The sequence below is a fragment of the Buceros rhinoceros genome, unplaced genomic scaffold (genome assembly GCF_000710305.1).
Source record: "Buceros rhinoceros silvestris isolate BGI_N320 unplaced genomic scaffold, ASM71030v1 scaffold13154, whole genome shotgun sequence".
Lineage (NCBI taxonomy): Eukaryota > Metazoa > Chordata > Aves > Bucerotiformes > Bucerotidae > Buceros > Buceros rhinoceros.
Genome location: NW_010407728.1, coordinates 16,627 through 33,413, shown reverse-complemented (window position 1 = coordinate 33,413; position 16,787 = coordinate 16,627). Strand labels below are relative to the sequence as shown.

The following is a 16,787-nucleotide window of genomic DNA, read 5'->3' as shown; positions in this document are numbered from 1 at the left end:
TGAAGAAAATGATGAGAGTAGCGAAAACTGTGAGCTCGTTTTCGTTCTTTCATGACTGGCATGATGCCTTTTACATTTTGAGTTAGGGGTACAATGCGTGCTGTAACTTGTTATTAGGATGACATGAGAGTATCACAGTCCTATTTGAAATACACGGAGGCAGTCATGAAAAGTGAGTGTAATGTTCTGGGCTAAGCATTTATTAAGTTAAATCCTTTCTTACTGTGTTTCAGTGGCTTTTCCTTCTGTCACTCCACTTGACTATTATAATCGATTTGATTGCTTAATGCTGCCTGGTATGATTTAGTGTACTGTTACCAGGTGCAAGAAGCCCTCTGTTTGGTGTTAGGAAACAAGACGCTCTCCCTGCTATTGTTTGTATGTATTTTAGGGGGCAGTAAGATTTTCCCCAGTCCACCTGGCACAAAGGTCTGTTCCTTGTCGGCCGACTGGCTGATTTCACTCTTAAGCCATTTCATTGCATAGTATTTTTCTTTGTAGCTTGAAAACAAGCAGGAGCACTGGCTGGCCCTTAATTGATGATCTGTCAGCTTTTGTTGCACAGATCTGGACTTCTGGTTGAACAATTAATACATTAACCCCCTGTTCAGAGCTAAAATCCAATAAAAATTGAAAAGTTCTGTGAGTGTTCAAAAATGTAAGGAGTTGTTAAAAGTGAGTGATTTTCAATTAGACAAGATGAAAGAATGCTTTCTGTAAACTTCTTGTCTTATGTATTTAAAAAGTGTATAATGTGCTGTAAATAATACTTCTGTGTTTAATTTGATCAGAATTTCATCCTCGTTAAGTACAGCAAGTTAGTGATGGGTGTGTTTTTTATTTGGTTGGTGTTACTTTTGCATTGAGGCCTGAAATTGTTTGTTCTTAACCTCTGCGATACAATAATGTGAGATAAATATGTGAAATCTCTTTTATACAGCTATAAGTAGTTCTTCTTCTGATGACAGTGATGAAGGAACAGATGAAGAAATAAAAAGTGAAGAAAGTGACATAGACGAGAGGACAGAAATGGTATATTCATGAGCTCCTTAATAGAATTTAAACATCTGTTTTTGAAACTCTGAAAAAAATTAAGTAGATGAAATATAGTCCACAGCTGGTTATTTAGCTGGCATCAAAAGCATAATTTTCTTACTCCTGGTTCTTACTGTGATTGAGTTTTTGAAAATTATAGATGTTATACTCTTGTAAAATCCTTTGATCCTAGTTTAAAAATACACACTTATTTCTCTTCCTCTCTCTACACATAAGGCTTATGTGGAAAAATCATAGCAAGCTAGATTATCCAGATTTGTGGGTGCTGTAAAATTTTACTGGTCTGTGCAGGTGAGACAAATCCTAATAGCAGCAGGTTTCTTTCTGGCTTTTGTATTTTACTGTGAAAATGTAGAAGACTGACTTAAAGAAGAAGTATTTATTTTCTCTACGTTATCAAAATGGAAGTACAGAGTTAACTGGTGTTCTGAAGATCTGTGTGGGTGATCTGAAGCAGCAAACCAGAATGAATTTATTTTCATTCTTTTGTGTTAAATACTAATGTATGTAGTCAAATACACATAGAGTTAAATACTAACAATTTAACAAATGCTAAATAAAAAAAATCAAAATTAATTTGTTGATAACGTCAAAGCAGTACTGTTAAATTGCTTAGAGTAAGGCCACTATCCACTTAAATGTTTACTGTACTTTATTTTTGCATGACAAAACTCGATTGTTGTATTGTATCCTGTCTACTGAAGTTCTTTTTCACTAATATTAATAAGCACAAACAATATATTGTTTCTTGCACTGGTCTGTTGTAGAAAGAAGAACAAGACACTCACACAAAAAGGGACATGGAAGAAAGAGCAATAAACATAGAAATTCCCGAGGTCTTGAAAAAGAAGCTTGAGGAAGACTGCTACTATATTAATAGAAGAAAACGGGTATGAAAGAAAAGCTACGAAATTAAAGTCCTTGGGGGGGATAGGAAAGGCAAAACCAGTAGTTCTTGTGTATCACAACTCCTGTTCCTTTGAACTTTATTGCAAAGGTGAGCTTAGACAGTATAAGGAAGAGTAAAGAGAGTGTAGAAAGCAGACTTCTCTATAGTTATGTCAATGAGTTTAAGACTGTAATTTAAGAATGTAATGTTTCAGTACTCAGTTGTCTTTTAGAGTGCAGGTTGTATTTTAAAGCTGGAAATTCAGTAAGCTTGTTAACCTGACCATATCTTTGTTTCTCCAGATGTTTAAAAAGGGTTGATCTAAAAGTTTAAGAGTTCAAAGTAATCACTCCTGAAATAACTTCAAGCAATAAAAACTAATCAGTACATTTTAGGCTTCTGTTCTAGCTTGGTATACTTACCTAATTGCTTTTGTAAGACCTTAATTGTTTCTTTTTCAGCTAGTGAAGCTTCCTTGTCAAACAAATATAATAACCATCCTGGAGTCATATGTGAAACATTTTGCTATTAATGCTGCTTTTTCAGCAAATGAAAGATCTCGGCACCATCAGATGACTCCACATGCTAGTATGAATCTTCATTATGTGCCACCAGAGAAGAAGTAAGTAATCTTTAGTCCAGCACTATTGTGACAAGAAGAATGACCTTGCATTCCATGTTCTCTTTCAAGACTTTCAGTTCTGTGAGTTTATACTGTGATGTATGTTTATTTATGGGGCTTAAAATACTTGACAGGTAGCTATAGTACAGTAACACCGATAATTTGTTTATCAGTGAGAGAGTCTTTATAATATGAAAAGTCATTATACAAAAGCATCAATGTGCCCTTTTATCGTGTAAGTTCTTGTAAATCTTGTTGACCCATTGAGGAAGAATGTGTTGCTATTGTCTAGATTTTTTGAGCACTGAGAGAGTATCTGATACTGGAATTCCCCGCTTAAATAAAACTGAACAGGTTCAAATTTTATAAAGGATAAAAGTTTTTATACAAACACTTATAGAGAACTCCGACTACAGGTGAACTTTTTTTAATCTTAAATCCATATCTTAATTCTTAGAGTCGATATATAGGGAGACAACATGTGTAGTAACACCAGTACCATACTAAAATTTATTGTGTTTTAGCTGTTGTTTTCTCAACAAAGCTAAGCTGAATATTATATAAATACAGTGTTAACCCTGCATGTTTGCAGTATGGTTTTTGTTTGTTTTCCTCTCTTATGCAAAACATTCTCAGTATTAGAGGAATCTACTTGAAGTCTACAGTGGAGTGAAATACTGTATTTTATCAAAGAGAAATCCTGTCTTTCATTACCAAGTTCCATTTTAATGGTGCATAATTTCGCTATTGCTTGCAGTATTTTGGTCTACGTGAGTGTCTTGGTTTATATTGATGTCATTCATCATTTGACAGATTAATGATAGTTTCCTTCTTTGTAATACAGTCTCCCAAACAAGAAGTTAGATGAGAACACATCAGAATGTGTTCACACATCAGATGAGTTCACATCAGAAATGTGAACAGAAGGTTTATTTTAAAAATTATGATTTTTAAAGGTGTATGTTTAAGTCTTAGACGATACATCAAACTCTGTGTATGCCTTTCAGACAGAGATTCAATCTATTGAGCGCTTAAGTTTTTCTGGCAGGAGCCTCTTTTCTGAGCCTAGTAAATTTGGAAAAAAAAAATGCTTACATGAAAAACTAACTAACTTTATTGACTGTGAAGGAGATTTTACTAATCCAATAAATAGTAATACAACAGAACAATTATATGATTTTGTTTGACCTTATTAAGCAGACTTAAAATTTGTATTTGTCTGAAGTTTTGAAGAGCGCTCACTGTCTCCGTATCTCTGTAACTGTGCTTTCAATCACTCATTATTACTTAGTGATGAAGTCAGCATGTTGTAGTTAAGAAGTTAATGATCTCTGTTAAAAAAGCATTTCCTACAACTACACTGAAATTTTGACATGCAGTTTTGAAATTTGTAATCCTTTTTCTCTCTAGTGTTGAGCTTTGTAAAGAGATGGTGGATGGGCTGAGAATAACCTTTGACTTCACACTCCCATTAATTTTGCTCTATCCTTATGAACAAGCTCAATTTAAGAAGGTGACTTCATCAAAATTCTTTCTTCCCATCAAAGAAAACTCAACAAATACTAACAGGTGGGTTGAGTATGCAGAGTATAATACTGCTTATCTCCTGAGGGAAATACAATAAAATGTGATTATATGTTCAGAATAGGACAATTTATCACAGACTGACTTAAAAATGGTGTTGATTCTGTCAATTGCTTGCCTGATTTCAGGGTCTGAATTTTTATCTGATTAACTTCAAAAGGGCTTTGTATTGACTGGTGTAGAGTTATTTTGCAACTTTGTGGGGAAAAAAATTCCATTGACATGTAAATTTGTGTTCATTAACTTTAAAATTAGAAAATAGATACGCTTCTAGAAAACAGTATTTAAAAGAAGGCCTCATCGCTTTGGTAGTGGGAGGAGACTGTCTAATTTGAATTAACGAGATCTGTGAAACTAGAAGGATCTCTTTGAGGGGAAGAGACATGATCTCTTCACTTCTGTAAAGGTGCCTTTATTTCCTAGAAATCAGGAGGAGCTTTCCCCAAGTCCTCCTCTGTTGAATCCACCAACGCCTCAGTCAACTGACAGCCAGCCTACAACAGGGGAGCCAGCAACGCCAAAAAGACGAAAAGCTGAACCTGAAATTCTGCAGTCGCTGAGACGTTCTACACGCCATAGCTCTAACTGCGACAGGTTATCAGAAAGCAGTGCTTCCCCACAACCTAAACGACGACATCTTGAGACACCAGCTTCTATGCCAAAGCTCTTCTTGCATCTGGAAAAGAGTAGGTTTTGCTCTTTAAATTATTTCCGTAAACAAGATTTTAAGTATTGTTATTTTTTTAAATGTCATCTGAACTAAGAACTGAGTAATGGAAGAGAGAATTCATTACTTTTTGTATCAGTTATTTATATCTGAAGCTTTTGCCGAAGGAAGAAATCCAAAGTCATTCTCAGTACTTTGGTACTGTATTTCTCAACAGAAATAAAGGAGGTACTTCTTTGTGAACCTACTTTAGGATAGCATTTATTGAATTCCAATGCTTAAGACTTTAAACATTGTAGGCCTTCGTTATGTTTGATGGCTTATAGTGCCATAAAACAGATAATAAAATTTATTTCTGATTTCCTTTATTTTGTTTTTCCTCCCCTTTTGAAGAAACCCCTGTCCACAGTGGATCATCTTCGCCTATAACTTTGACTCCTAGCAAAGAGGGGAGTGCAGTTTTTACTGGCTTTGAAGGTAGAAGAAACAATGAATTGAATGAGGTAACAGATTTTTATGTTACTGTCCTAGATTCAATGATTAAAGGTATTGTTGACCTCAGAGTAGGACTATGTAAGAAGAGGTGTTGTTTGTATTACTTGTTTCATCTTTGATTTTGAAGTTCTGCACAGACTAAATTATTTATGGTGCTATAAAGATTTCATAACCAACATGTTCATGTCTTAGGTTTTGTCCTGGAAATTGATGCCAGAGAATTATCCACCAAGTGATCAACCACCACCTCCTTCATACATCTATGGATCTCAACATTTGCTACGGATGTTTGGTAAACTGCTGCAAAACTGTCTGCTGAATCATAACTGCTTTATTTGACTGGAGTTTTTTTGGTTTATGGTCTATTTTGGTTTTTGTTGAGTGACCATATCCATGTGATTTTTCTGTTTGCTTGATCACATTTAGTTTTTTGGAGAATTGTGCATTTTAGTATGTTTAAAACTCTTCGGCTGTTCATAAACTTGCTTCTCTCTTACTGGATCTGTAAGTTTTCCTTCAACAAAAGTAAAAAAGCATTGTTTCCGTTACGCTGTCAAGCATCATTAAACCAGGCAGCATTCACTTTCTCAGCATGATTCTTTTCAATAAGGTTTTGAAAGATCACTGAGTAACTTGCAAAAGAAAAGTGAAGCCTTGTGGAGAAGAAATTTTTATATTCTTTTCTGTGTAGTGGATATATGTAACTAGAAGTTGCTTTTAAAAGAACAGATGTAAACACTATTTCTCTTCTTTACAGTAAAGCTACCAGAAATACTGGGGAAGATGTGCTTTCCTGACAAAAACCTAAAAGCTTTAGTGAAACACTTTGAAATGTTTCTGAGGTAATGTGACACAAGGTACCACAGCAGTTTGCATTGTTACGTAGATCTCTGTGTCCTGCAATGATAAAGGGTTTTTAAAATAAGATATTCCTTTGCTGTAACTACAAGAATATGATGAAATTAATATAAGATTTTAATAATAACAGTTTTCATAAAGATTAATATAGATTTTTAATGCTGTAATTCAAATTGAGGGGAACCTGAACTCCCTACTTAAAAGTTTTGATAAACTCAGTGCTAGAATACTGAAGTATAAAAGTTTATTTGTGAGTAGGTATAAAATGACAACTCTGACTTAGTTAAGAAGCATGTTTTATGAAGAAATACAAACTTATTTTTGAGAGCATAATCTGAGAGTTTTGATGTTGCATCAATAGTGGCAGGGGGAAAAACTTGTGGTTTAGAACTGGTTTTTAATCATGGTAATTTTGTGTGGGGCTTTTAAAATTTTTTTTAAGAAAAGTCTTGTCCTGATTGAATGTTAAGTAGTAGGGTTTCTCTGTTATGCAATGTGGTGGCTTCTAGGGAAATCCAAACTCCTTCTGACCATGCCAGCTCCAGAACTAGAGTCCGCGTGGTCGTACTTGCACCATGATCAGCTTGCTGCGTCAGGTACTCTAGTTGATATCTCTGCATGACGTAGTGATAGTTAGATACCTAGTGTGGCAGTGTATTATGCAGCATCAGTACAGTCGAAAATAAATTTGACAAGGAAAACTTCTAGGAGAGCGTTATAAATGGTAAACATCTGGAACAAATGTGGAAATCCTAACTTAATTTTGTCAAAGATTCTGAACTAGGCACATACTGAATAGAAACATAATGTCGCGTTAGCATATCAAAAGTCCTGTTAAAGACCAGAGAGACGAAAGCTTTTAAAATGCTGTTACTTAGTTTATTGAAAGTAAAAGGTGTCTCAAATGTTAAAGTTTCTACAAGACAAATTTTTTTTCCTGAAGCATTTAATTTTTGTTTTACGGATTCCTTTTTACATCTCTTTTGTCAGATCCTTATTAGTAGTCAAAATAAGTTAAAAAAGACAATATTAATGCTTATTGTTGGAAACCGATTTTTGCTTGGAGTGAATATTTTTTAGGGTGCTTAACTTACCAGGGATCAAATTAGTTTTTATCAGGGCTCTGCCTGTTCAGATTTTTCTGTGTTGGTCAGAGCAGGGCTCTACTCTTGAGCATCTTAAATGCAATTTCTGCATCTGTGGATGGGCTGTATTCCTCTGGTGCAGAATAGAGAGGAGGAAACATGTCACCTACCCCCCCTGCAAGTAGGGAGGTGATTAAACCACAAGTTCTAGCGATAGTATCCATATGGGTCATATTCTTCCATCTGACCACCTTGTTGAAATGTATGGTTATCTATAAATGGAACTAATAATAATTTAAAGCAGGTGATGTTAGAGTTGTGCTTTTGAAGCAAATCTCTTGGCAGTTTCCGCTTCCATGCTTTGTGTTGTGTTGCAGAGCATTCTGGGTACACAGGCTGGAAAACGCTTAGGCAGAATTGTGTTGGTACTAGGAGGCATTCAGTTCTCAAGACCAGGCTACAGCTAAATCAAAATGTGCCCCCCAAGGCAAGCATAGTGTGGATATCACACAGTTGGTAGAACAAAATATTTGAGGGCTGTGTGGGCCATTTTGTTTTGTTTTTCCTTCCAAGTGCTTTCTAAGCCAGTGTCATCTATGTTTTGCTGATGCTGTTCTTGGGGTCTCTTTCTGATGCTGAAATGAATTTTATGGTTCTGTTAGAACTGGTAAAATTGAGAGCTTGCCTGAAAAACCTGCCGAGTTACAGTTACTGCTATAAGAAGCATTTGATCTTAGGTAGCTTTGTCATAATTATTATTCTTAGACTAGTTTTCTTACCAGATATGCTACTGTATATTCAGTTAGGTGACATAGAAATTAATGCAAATCATTAGATTTTTTCAGCATGGCTTGAAAGTGGTCAAACAATTACATTTTCTAGAAACTTATTCAGACTTGATTTTTATCACAGAAATACTTCTGTGCATTGTCACAAGAGAAAACTTGAGCCTGAGGTGATGTCTTGTACTAGTTCTTCAATCTTCACATTCTGGCTTTCTGTTTTGGGGAATAAAAGGATGTTTACTAACAGAATTTTCTGTCAGTTCTGTTCTGGCTTACCTTTTGAAAGGTAAGAACTCTCTTACACAGTCTGTATACATTAGATGACAGCAGGCAGTACTTAAGACAGCCGAATTTCTTTTAGTGAATTACTCTGTACTTTTCTTTATCTTTCTAAGAGCAGACAAGGGATCGAAGCTGTTTGCTTTAATAAAACTGTTTCTGAATCTTGTTTGAATTCTAGGTAGAGTAATCCAAATATAAGTAGCTTATGTATTTTTAAATACAATTTTATTGTGCTACACAACTGAGCTAGTTCTGGTATAGGTATTGATTTACAGTTTCATTTAACATTTGTACTATTAATCTCATGTGGGCTGAGACTTATTTAATTTAATGCTTCATCTAGAAGCTTGTTTTATTGAGTTTACTCAATACTTGATAGGTGCATTAAATTCACTTCGAGATGGGTAATATTTTTCAGTCATGCCCTTAGATTACTGCTAGGCATGACTGATCTCTTTCCCAGACAACACATGTTTTTAAGGGATGTATGACATACATCTCCTTGAACTTCATATGAAGTAGAAGCTGTGCCCTTTGTGCTTATTGCAGCTTTCTGCAAGTTGTGTAATGAAAATTTTTTCATGGAGGGTGTGGAAGTTGATTTCTCAATTGCAGAATTTGCAGAAGTAAAGAAAATTAGTTTCTCAAATTCAGTACAAAACTCTTATTTAGCCCGGGCATAGTAATACTTGGTGATCTTAAAGGTCTCTTCCAACCAGAGGATTCTGTGAAATGGACGTTATTGACAAACTTGCCAGTGGGTTTCACTAAATTTCACTTACAGTTTGAGTTGAGTCTTCAGAGGCAAGCAGTGGAATCTAGCACAGTAACTGGTGCCTATTAACTGGTAATCTTACTACCAAAGGACCTCTGATTAAATCTTCTGCATGTTAATTGATTTTATTGCCTTTTAACCAATACTAATTTTTCAGCCATATTTTTAATAAAATGCTGTATGTGCTGTATTGTGAGGTACCTAGCTTGCCTCCAGAGGCTGCTTAAGAAAAAAAATGATAGGCAAGAAGATGTCAGTTTTTGTTCTGTTATTTGCGTTGATTTGAACACAGCCTTAACTTGGAAAACTGTTTTGGGATCAAATGGGTAAATTCTCAGGACTGTTGACTGATAGGAGATATTTAAAAATTGTCTGGTTTTAGAATAGCAAGACCCATCTTCACTGAGGTAATTTCAGTCGATGTCACTTGCATTTTAAGAGAAACAAAACAAACCAGTACAGCAGTACAGAAAGCCACAGGTATTTTTGACTTTAATGAAATACAGATGAATAAGTGATGAAAGATTTCTAAAATAATGCTTCTAAAATTGCTAATACGCTTTTCCAGAGGAGGGCAATATGTGGTATTTCAGACTTTGGAAAACTGCACTCTTAATGGACAAAGACTTTGGTTTTGTTAAATACCTACTGATATTTCAAACTCAGTATATCCTGTAAGTTGTCTCTTTTATTTCAGATCTCATTTTTTTCCTGATGTTTTACAACCTCCTTGTTGTGCCTCTCTGCCACATGGGTGGAAAAATACTTTAATAGTGTTGAGTATTTCATGAGAAGGAAGCCAAATCAAAATGTGACCAAATTAGAATGCTGTGATAATAAAATGTGTATATAGATGACAAGTTGTTTAAAGTAACTTAAGACCTAGATCTCTGTTTTTTATAGCACAGCGTTTTTTGAGTGTAGGGATTTTATTATGTGTAATTGCAGTGGTGAGTTAGGACCGCTAGTCTGTGCTAATGTGCAATTAATGAGAGGTTATAGACCCGTTCTGAGAGTGGAAAAAATGAAGCATTGCACATGGTGAGTGAATAGAAAACATCTTTATTTTTATAAAGTATTGAAACACTTTGTACTTGAACACCAAAGGCATGTGCCTTATTTTAGGGCATTATTACCATTGTATTTGGGTTTTGTTGTATACATTGAATAGGTAGAAAGGTGACTGCTGCAATTTTTGGTCAAATTCTTGGCACCTTTATGTTCAAAGCTTCTTACTCGATGAGTACCTGGTATTGTACAGGTTCTTATTTTCAGTAGGCTTTTGTTTTCTCATTGGTCTGCATAATCTGCTTGCGTGTGCTTATTGTTCTTGACTAAGGTTTGATTGCATTGCCAAAAACACTTCCTATAGTTTGCTTCTCTTCCTTCTGCTTACCAAATCATCAGGTGCCTGGGTATTTTAATGAGATACATCTTCATCATAATAGCAAAGGTTTGGTTCATGCATCTAAAGTGAGAGGTTGCCCAAAATACTTTTATATGTTATGGTAGCTTTTTTAGATGGCAGCTCTAGGATTTGGTTCTGGGGTCTGTGATCGTCTTGCCAAACACTGGGTCTTCATCCTGAAGACCAGCCAAAGACTCTTGTATTGGGCTCTTGTAGGACTGTTTGCCCAGTCCTAGGGACATTCTAGTAGAAGGCAGATTTTCTGGTCATCAGGGTGAGTGAGTGCAATGTTATGTTGGCAGCTTGTCATCTTCAGAGTGCTCTGCATTTGCCCTTTAAAGGCTAAGAAAGATGATCTCAGTTTCTGTACATGAATGAGTGACGTGAGTCCAGCAAAACCAGCCTGTTGGTTCCTTTGGCAAGGTTCTTGAGATACTGGATGTCACAATAAACACCTGAAACTTTTCACTTCACTTGCTCTGTTGACTGCATTGGGGTTGAACTTTGGCAAGCTTTTGCCCTGAACAGCCTACTAGATGGAGGCATGCCTGTCAATTGAAGAGGGTGGTGGGCAGGTGGTGGCATATGCTTTTGTGTGAAACTAAGCCTTTTAGCTTTAAAATCCTGCATTTGAGTAGTAGTCTTGGAGAGAGCTTCTTAATCTGCAAATATAATTTCTTTTGATGTGGCGACTCATGAAGTTAGGACCCATAATGATCTTTAAGCAAATTCCTTTAGATACATCGTTATAGTTGCCATTCAAACAACATCTAGCCCAGGCCATTGATTACAGCAAAGCATCTCCTTACCTTCCAGAACTCAGCTGTAGTGAAAATGTATAAGACGTCACCTTCCTGGAAACTTTTTAACTCTGTAATCTTAAACCTTTATGGCCGAGGTTGCCCTTCTTAATTGTTTAACTTTTCCTGTCTTTGTCATTTTCACACTTTTCAGGCCATCCCTGAATTTATTCATGTAATGGTAGCTCATGTATAGAAGAGTGGTGTGGGTTTTTTGTTTTGTTTTTCTTCATGCAGAGACTGTTTGGGTAATAGGTTGTGTTGACACTGCCAAGACAAGGACATTTTTGCTACCAGATGATGCTTTTAAAGCTCATATTAATTCAGTTACTCTGAGAAACATCCGTCATATATGTATATATATGTCAAGTGGCCTTTTAATGTGGATAACAATAGCTTTGTGGTGCATTTTGGTAGATCTGCCTGCATAACTCTCAGCCAGATGACAGTATGTTAGTAAGGCTATTGCTTGGAGTCACCTAAGGTGAGCCTGCTTATGGACTGCTATACCTGAAGATCAGAGCATAGGAATTCTGTAAGCTAGATTGTGCACGTGTCCATTCCCTTGTGTCTATCCATTCTAGTCCTTTCTGAAGCATCGCTCTTCTATGAACCTGTGGTAGAGAGGCAAATAGCTGCATTGTGCCATATTACCTCTGTGGTCTGAGCAGGAGTGTGAAGCGTAAGTACGCTTTTTGTGGATATCCGTAATGAGACAAAAGTGCAGTCCTCCATCAGGAGGTTTGTACGGACTGTGCATCTCAAAACTTGGTTGCTTGTAAGAAGTTTCACTATGTAGAAGTACACATGTAAACTTCGTAAAAAATTATAAAAATGAGAGCCTGTAATGCAACAGGTGACTGAATTTATCAGATTTGTAAATTAAAAGTAATGAAACAATTTGTGAATAGTTTAAATCTGCTTTCTGATCTATAGCTGAACATTGGCTCTGCTTGCGAAGTCCAACTCCCTCTGGTTTTAGATATTAGCTCGTGACTTCCAGGTGTCAGTGACATTGATCTTTTTGCTACTTAAGCTTTTCCAAAATCAAAGCATTACTGAAATGTCCAGTGGCTTAAGAGTCTTATGAGACTCCTAATATTTCTGCGCCAGCTTTCTGCACTACAGTGTAGTTTGAATAGCAAGTAGCTTCAAAAGCGCTGCTGCGCTTTTATACCGATATACAAGGGATTGGGACAGAAGCGGACATTGTGTTCTTTTGCTTGTTTCCTCTTGCTTCTCTGCAGAAAGTGATTTGTATTTGTTAGATCGGGGTATTTTGCTTTTCACAACTGTTCAGAACAGAGAGATGTACATTTGATTGCATGCGTTCTGCCTGCTTTTTTGTTGTTGTTTTTGAATTGTATCTGTGCCACAAGCATCTCAGCTAAAATTTCTCATCTTTACCAGCTGTCACTTGCACCAAACTGGCATTTATGACTGATGATCTTAGGCAAAAGTGAGGAAATTTGTAGCAGAAAATGAACCTGCTTCCCATTACTTGCTGTTAAAATTCTTGGAACTGTCAGCTACCCAATGTCCTCTGACAAAAAAGGTTCTTTTTTTTATTGATATTATTTTAAAACATCGTGCCTTGTGTCATCTAGCACTCTCTACTGTGTTTTATGGAATCTTAGCCAGTGACACCAAGAATTTGATCAGCCTCTGTAGTTTGTACTCACTGTCTCTTGAAGTCATTAACGTGAATTGATGAAGAACTATTAATAAAATTCCATTTGCAGCTCCTCTTTATCTTGTGTAATCTAAATATGTTGAAAGTTAGTCACGTCTGTTAAGTTTTAGGTCTTGCCACATTCGCTCCATACCAACTCCACGTATACCAGAACGTGATTTGTAGCTAACTACAGTCAGAGGCCATAGCAATTATTAGCTTTAAGTTGCTGTACTCTCAGTACTCTTGTAGTGGGTTTTCTAGAGTAAAGTGTGTGTGTGGTGCAAATGAATGACATGTTTCAGAGAAGACTTGGAGAATCTGATTGTGCGAATTATTTTTGTGTTTCTTTGGATTATTTTCTAAGGGGTATCACTATCTCATGGAGACAAAGAACAGCATTGTCTAAAATATTACAGCAATTTATGGCCTGGTAAGCCTAGAAAACTAGGCAGTGGATGGCTTTAATGACAAAGGCTAGTAAATCACCAAGTAGTGTGGTTCAAACAGTGTATTAATCAAATATTGGTGGTTTTAATCTATTTGTCCTGTTTTTTAGTTCAAGAAAAGAATGAAACTTTCTGGTTAATTTCTTTGCCAAAGTTTAACTAATTTATATTCACTGCTTAGTAGTTCATTGCATTGATTGTGACTGTCTTTTGTTCTTTCATGGGAAAATATTTCATTGCTGGTTTTATTTCATTTATTTAAATGCCTTTATTTCTGTGGCTAGAAAACTGGTGTTCTGCACATTGTAGCATCAAAACAAGGTTTTTTAATTAGCAAAACAGTTTTCACAGAATTTTGCTTTTAAACTTTCTCTCAACCTTTATGTAATCCTTTTTGGTTTGTACTATTTAATAAAACTGAAAGCTGCTATTGGATGCAATGAGAATCTAGCATAGTATTGAATACTTGTAAGTAAAAAGTGTGCTAAAGAATTTAATGCCCTTAGGATTGCATGAATAAAGAGTGTGTGGAACGTCAAATTTACTTAGTTCCTGCACATGTATTATGATAGCTCACGTGGAGTCAGTCTGTGATGGCAGAGACAGTTGGATCCTTCCTTTAAATACAAGAGAGATATTTCTCGCTTTTGGCAGTACCTGCCCAGCTGAATATTGCCACACATTATGTGCTTGATTAGATGCTGTTACAGGTCATGTAACAAAGCCTTTTTTGTCCTATTCCTTAGGTAATGTTTGAAAGCAAAAACAAGCTGCCATTTTATCTTCTAGAAGTGTGTTAGTTGTCCAGCCAGTTCACTTGTGTGTCTTAAACCTGAAATGTTTTACAGCAGAAACCACTATAGGTCCCTCTATACTGTTAACTACAGAAGTCCTATAAAATAAGCAAGCACGGAGGAAGTTGACAGAGTGTCTTGTAAATAAATGGTGACACACTGAAGGATTGGCTTCTTCTAAAAAAGCTTCTATTTCTCACTGCTTCTCCTAGAATTAGTAGGATGTAATCAGTTATTCCTCCAGTTTACCACTTGTTTGGTGCATGTGTTTTAAATATAAGTGTGTGTGTGTGTGTGTGTGTGTGAAAAATCAACCTTTTTTCATTTATCTGCATTTTTGTGCTGTAAAGTTTCTGTATGAGCTCTCAGCAATTATTTTATTCCTGATTAAATTTAGATTGTGTTATATAGAGAATCTCATCTGTATGCTGTGATGCTTTGGCTCTCAAGATCAAAGAATATGCCTAGTTCAGGCAGTGTAACCGTGTGTGAGTTTGGAGAAACACTGTGGTTTTAATTGCATTCACCTGTACTTTTAAATTTGGACTTTCTCTGTCCAGAGTATTAGTTATACAGAACTGATATTTTTAGCTTCCATTAGTGAAGTCATCTCCCTAGCCCAGTGGTTCTTGAGAGAAACCAGATCCTGCAAATGACATTGTTTCCTGTTGTTTCTGTTGCTTCCTTCTCTAACTCAGAGAACCTGTAGCTGACATTTTCCCGTGTTTATAGATGCTGATCTTTAATATCCAGGTATTTTTGAAGGTCTGTGGATTTTTTTTTTCCTGAAGTACATCTTGATCGTGTACTTCAGGGTTTAAGAATACTTTTGTGCTTTTGCCCTCATTTGTGTACTCAGTATCTTTGTATGAAAAGGAAAGAGCAGAGAGCTTGTAGTCACTTTAGCTGTTCGTTACTGGTGTGAGTAGCAGCACTGTTTATTTTCATTTTTAGTTCTAAACAAATAGAGTCGTATATTAGCAGAGTAGGAAGACATGATAAAGTACTGGCTTGGCTGAGTGAATAATATTTGAAGAGCAGGTTGCAGAAATCTGAAATTAGGGAACTGAATTTGCAAATGATGTGTGTTTGTCTTTTCAGAGCCCTATTTAAATCAGATACTCATGAAGAGTGGAGTTCCTAAATGCACGGGCACATGAAAGAACGAATTGTATTTTTACTTACCTTAAAAGATACAATGTGATGTAATGGTTGTTGGCCATGGTTACTGAGATAGTAATAGCTGAAAATCTCATTTTTGACATAAATGAAAATAGCGTGCTGGGTAGGTGACTGACAGAACTTGCAGAAAGATCTCTTCGCTTTTGCTTTTCATCTGTTCTTTGCATTCTTTTCTGAGTGCAGCTTCAACTTTTGCCTTATTTTGAGTTTGAATAATTTTTAATGCTATTTGGATTTGAGAATGATAGGGGAAGGCTGTTTCTCACTATGTAAAAGTTGTAAAAATAGGCCAAGCCTTTTGTATGCTGAATTTCAAAGTGTAATAATTCTCAGGCTGTGGTTTTGCTGAGCTTAAAAATTAATTTGAAAATTGCTTTTCCTCTTAAATATTTCATGTTCTGTTCTTTTTTTTTTTGGTGTGCTTTCTTCTCAGGTTTTTAGCAGAATACCATGATGATTTCTTCCCAGAATCTGCTTACGTAGCTGCATGTGAAGCCTACTACAGTACTAAAAATCCTCGGGCAATCTACTGAAGCTATTAATAAAGATTAAATCCTACTATAGGTAGCCCATGACAATGCTGTTTTGCTATGTGGCTACAAGACAAAGAAGAAAAAAATTTTAAAAAAACCTTCTGAAGCTGAAGAAACAGGAGAATATTTTCTGTGATGGTTGGATTACTTAGGAATGGAGAACTCCTTTTCAGAGATGTGTATAGACTGCATTGTGAGTTGCTTAGAGGACTGAATATAACTCTGACTCCAGGTGAATGAAGAAGCCTTGTTCTGACTTCTAATGCATAGGACTGCATAGGACTATTAAAGAGGAAGGGAGACAAAAGCAGATGCATTAGCAGCAGGACATTTTCATGAAGATAGATCATCATGCTCTGTTTCGTTTTAGCTCAACCTCTCCAGCCTGGGAAATAAGACTTGACTACACAGTTACATGAAGAGAATGCATAACTGGTATCTTACAGATTTTTTTCTTTTTCCTCACAAATTGCACTTAATTTTATGGAGCTGTCATGATAGAAAGATTGCTTAATGTGAAGGAAGGTGGTTTTACTGTTTGACTAGCGTGACATCTGCCTCAAGAATGACTTTGTGGTTTGAATGAAAGGTGTGTTGCTTACCTTGCATTTTGCAAAGGTGTATATAGTTTTTTTTACGGTAAGGCTGCCAGCATTCCAAGGAGAGCATACATTGCCAGTGATTCAGCAATTACCTGGCAATCAATGATTTCCAGAGCCATTCTTAAAGAACTGATTTTCTACAAGTAAGCGGTGAAGTCAGTGATGGCAGTTTAACTGACAAACACTTCTTTTCTTAATAAAGTTCACAGTGGCTGCTGTGTAAATGTGTGACTTTGACTGTCTAAAATG

At 36.1% G+C, this 16,787-nt stretch overlaps 1 protein-coding gene across 1 annotated transcript; it reads left to right on the top strand.

Moving 5' to 3' along the window:
- The first annotated feature begins 11 nt into the window (after positions 1-11).
- MSL3 (male-specific lethal 3 homolog (Drosophila)) lies at positions 12-16,272 on the top strand. Its single transcript, XM_010134604.1, has 9 exons — positions 12-29; positions 1,824-1,946; positions 2,407-2,567; positions 3,978-4,136; positions 4,575-4,837; positions 5,212-5,321; positions 5,506-5,605; positions 6,071-6,155; positions 15,837-16,272. Exons 1-9 carry the CDS (start codon positions 12-14, stop codon positions 15,934-15,936), a joined length of 1,119 nt encoding a protein of 372 aa, XP_010132906.1. The 3' UTR covers positions 15,937-16,272.
- The last annotated feature ends 515 nt before the right edge of the window (positions 16,273-16,787 follow it).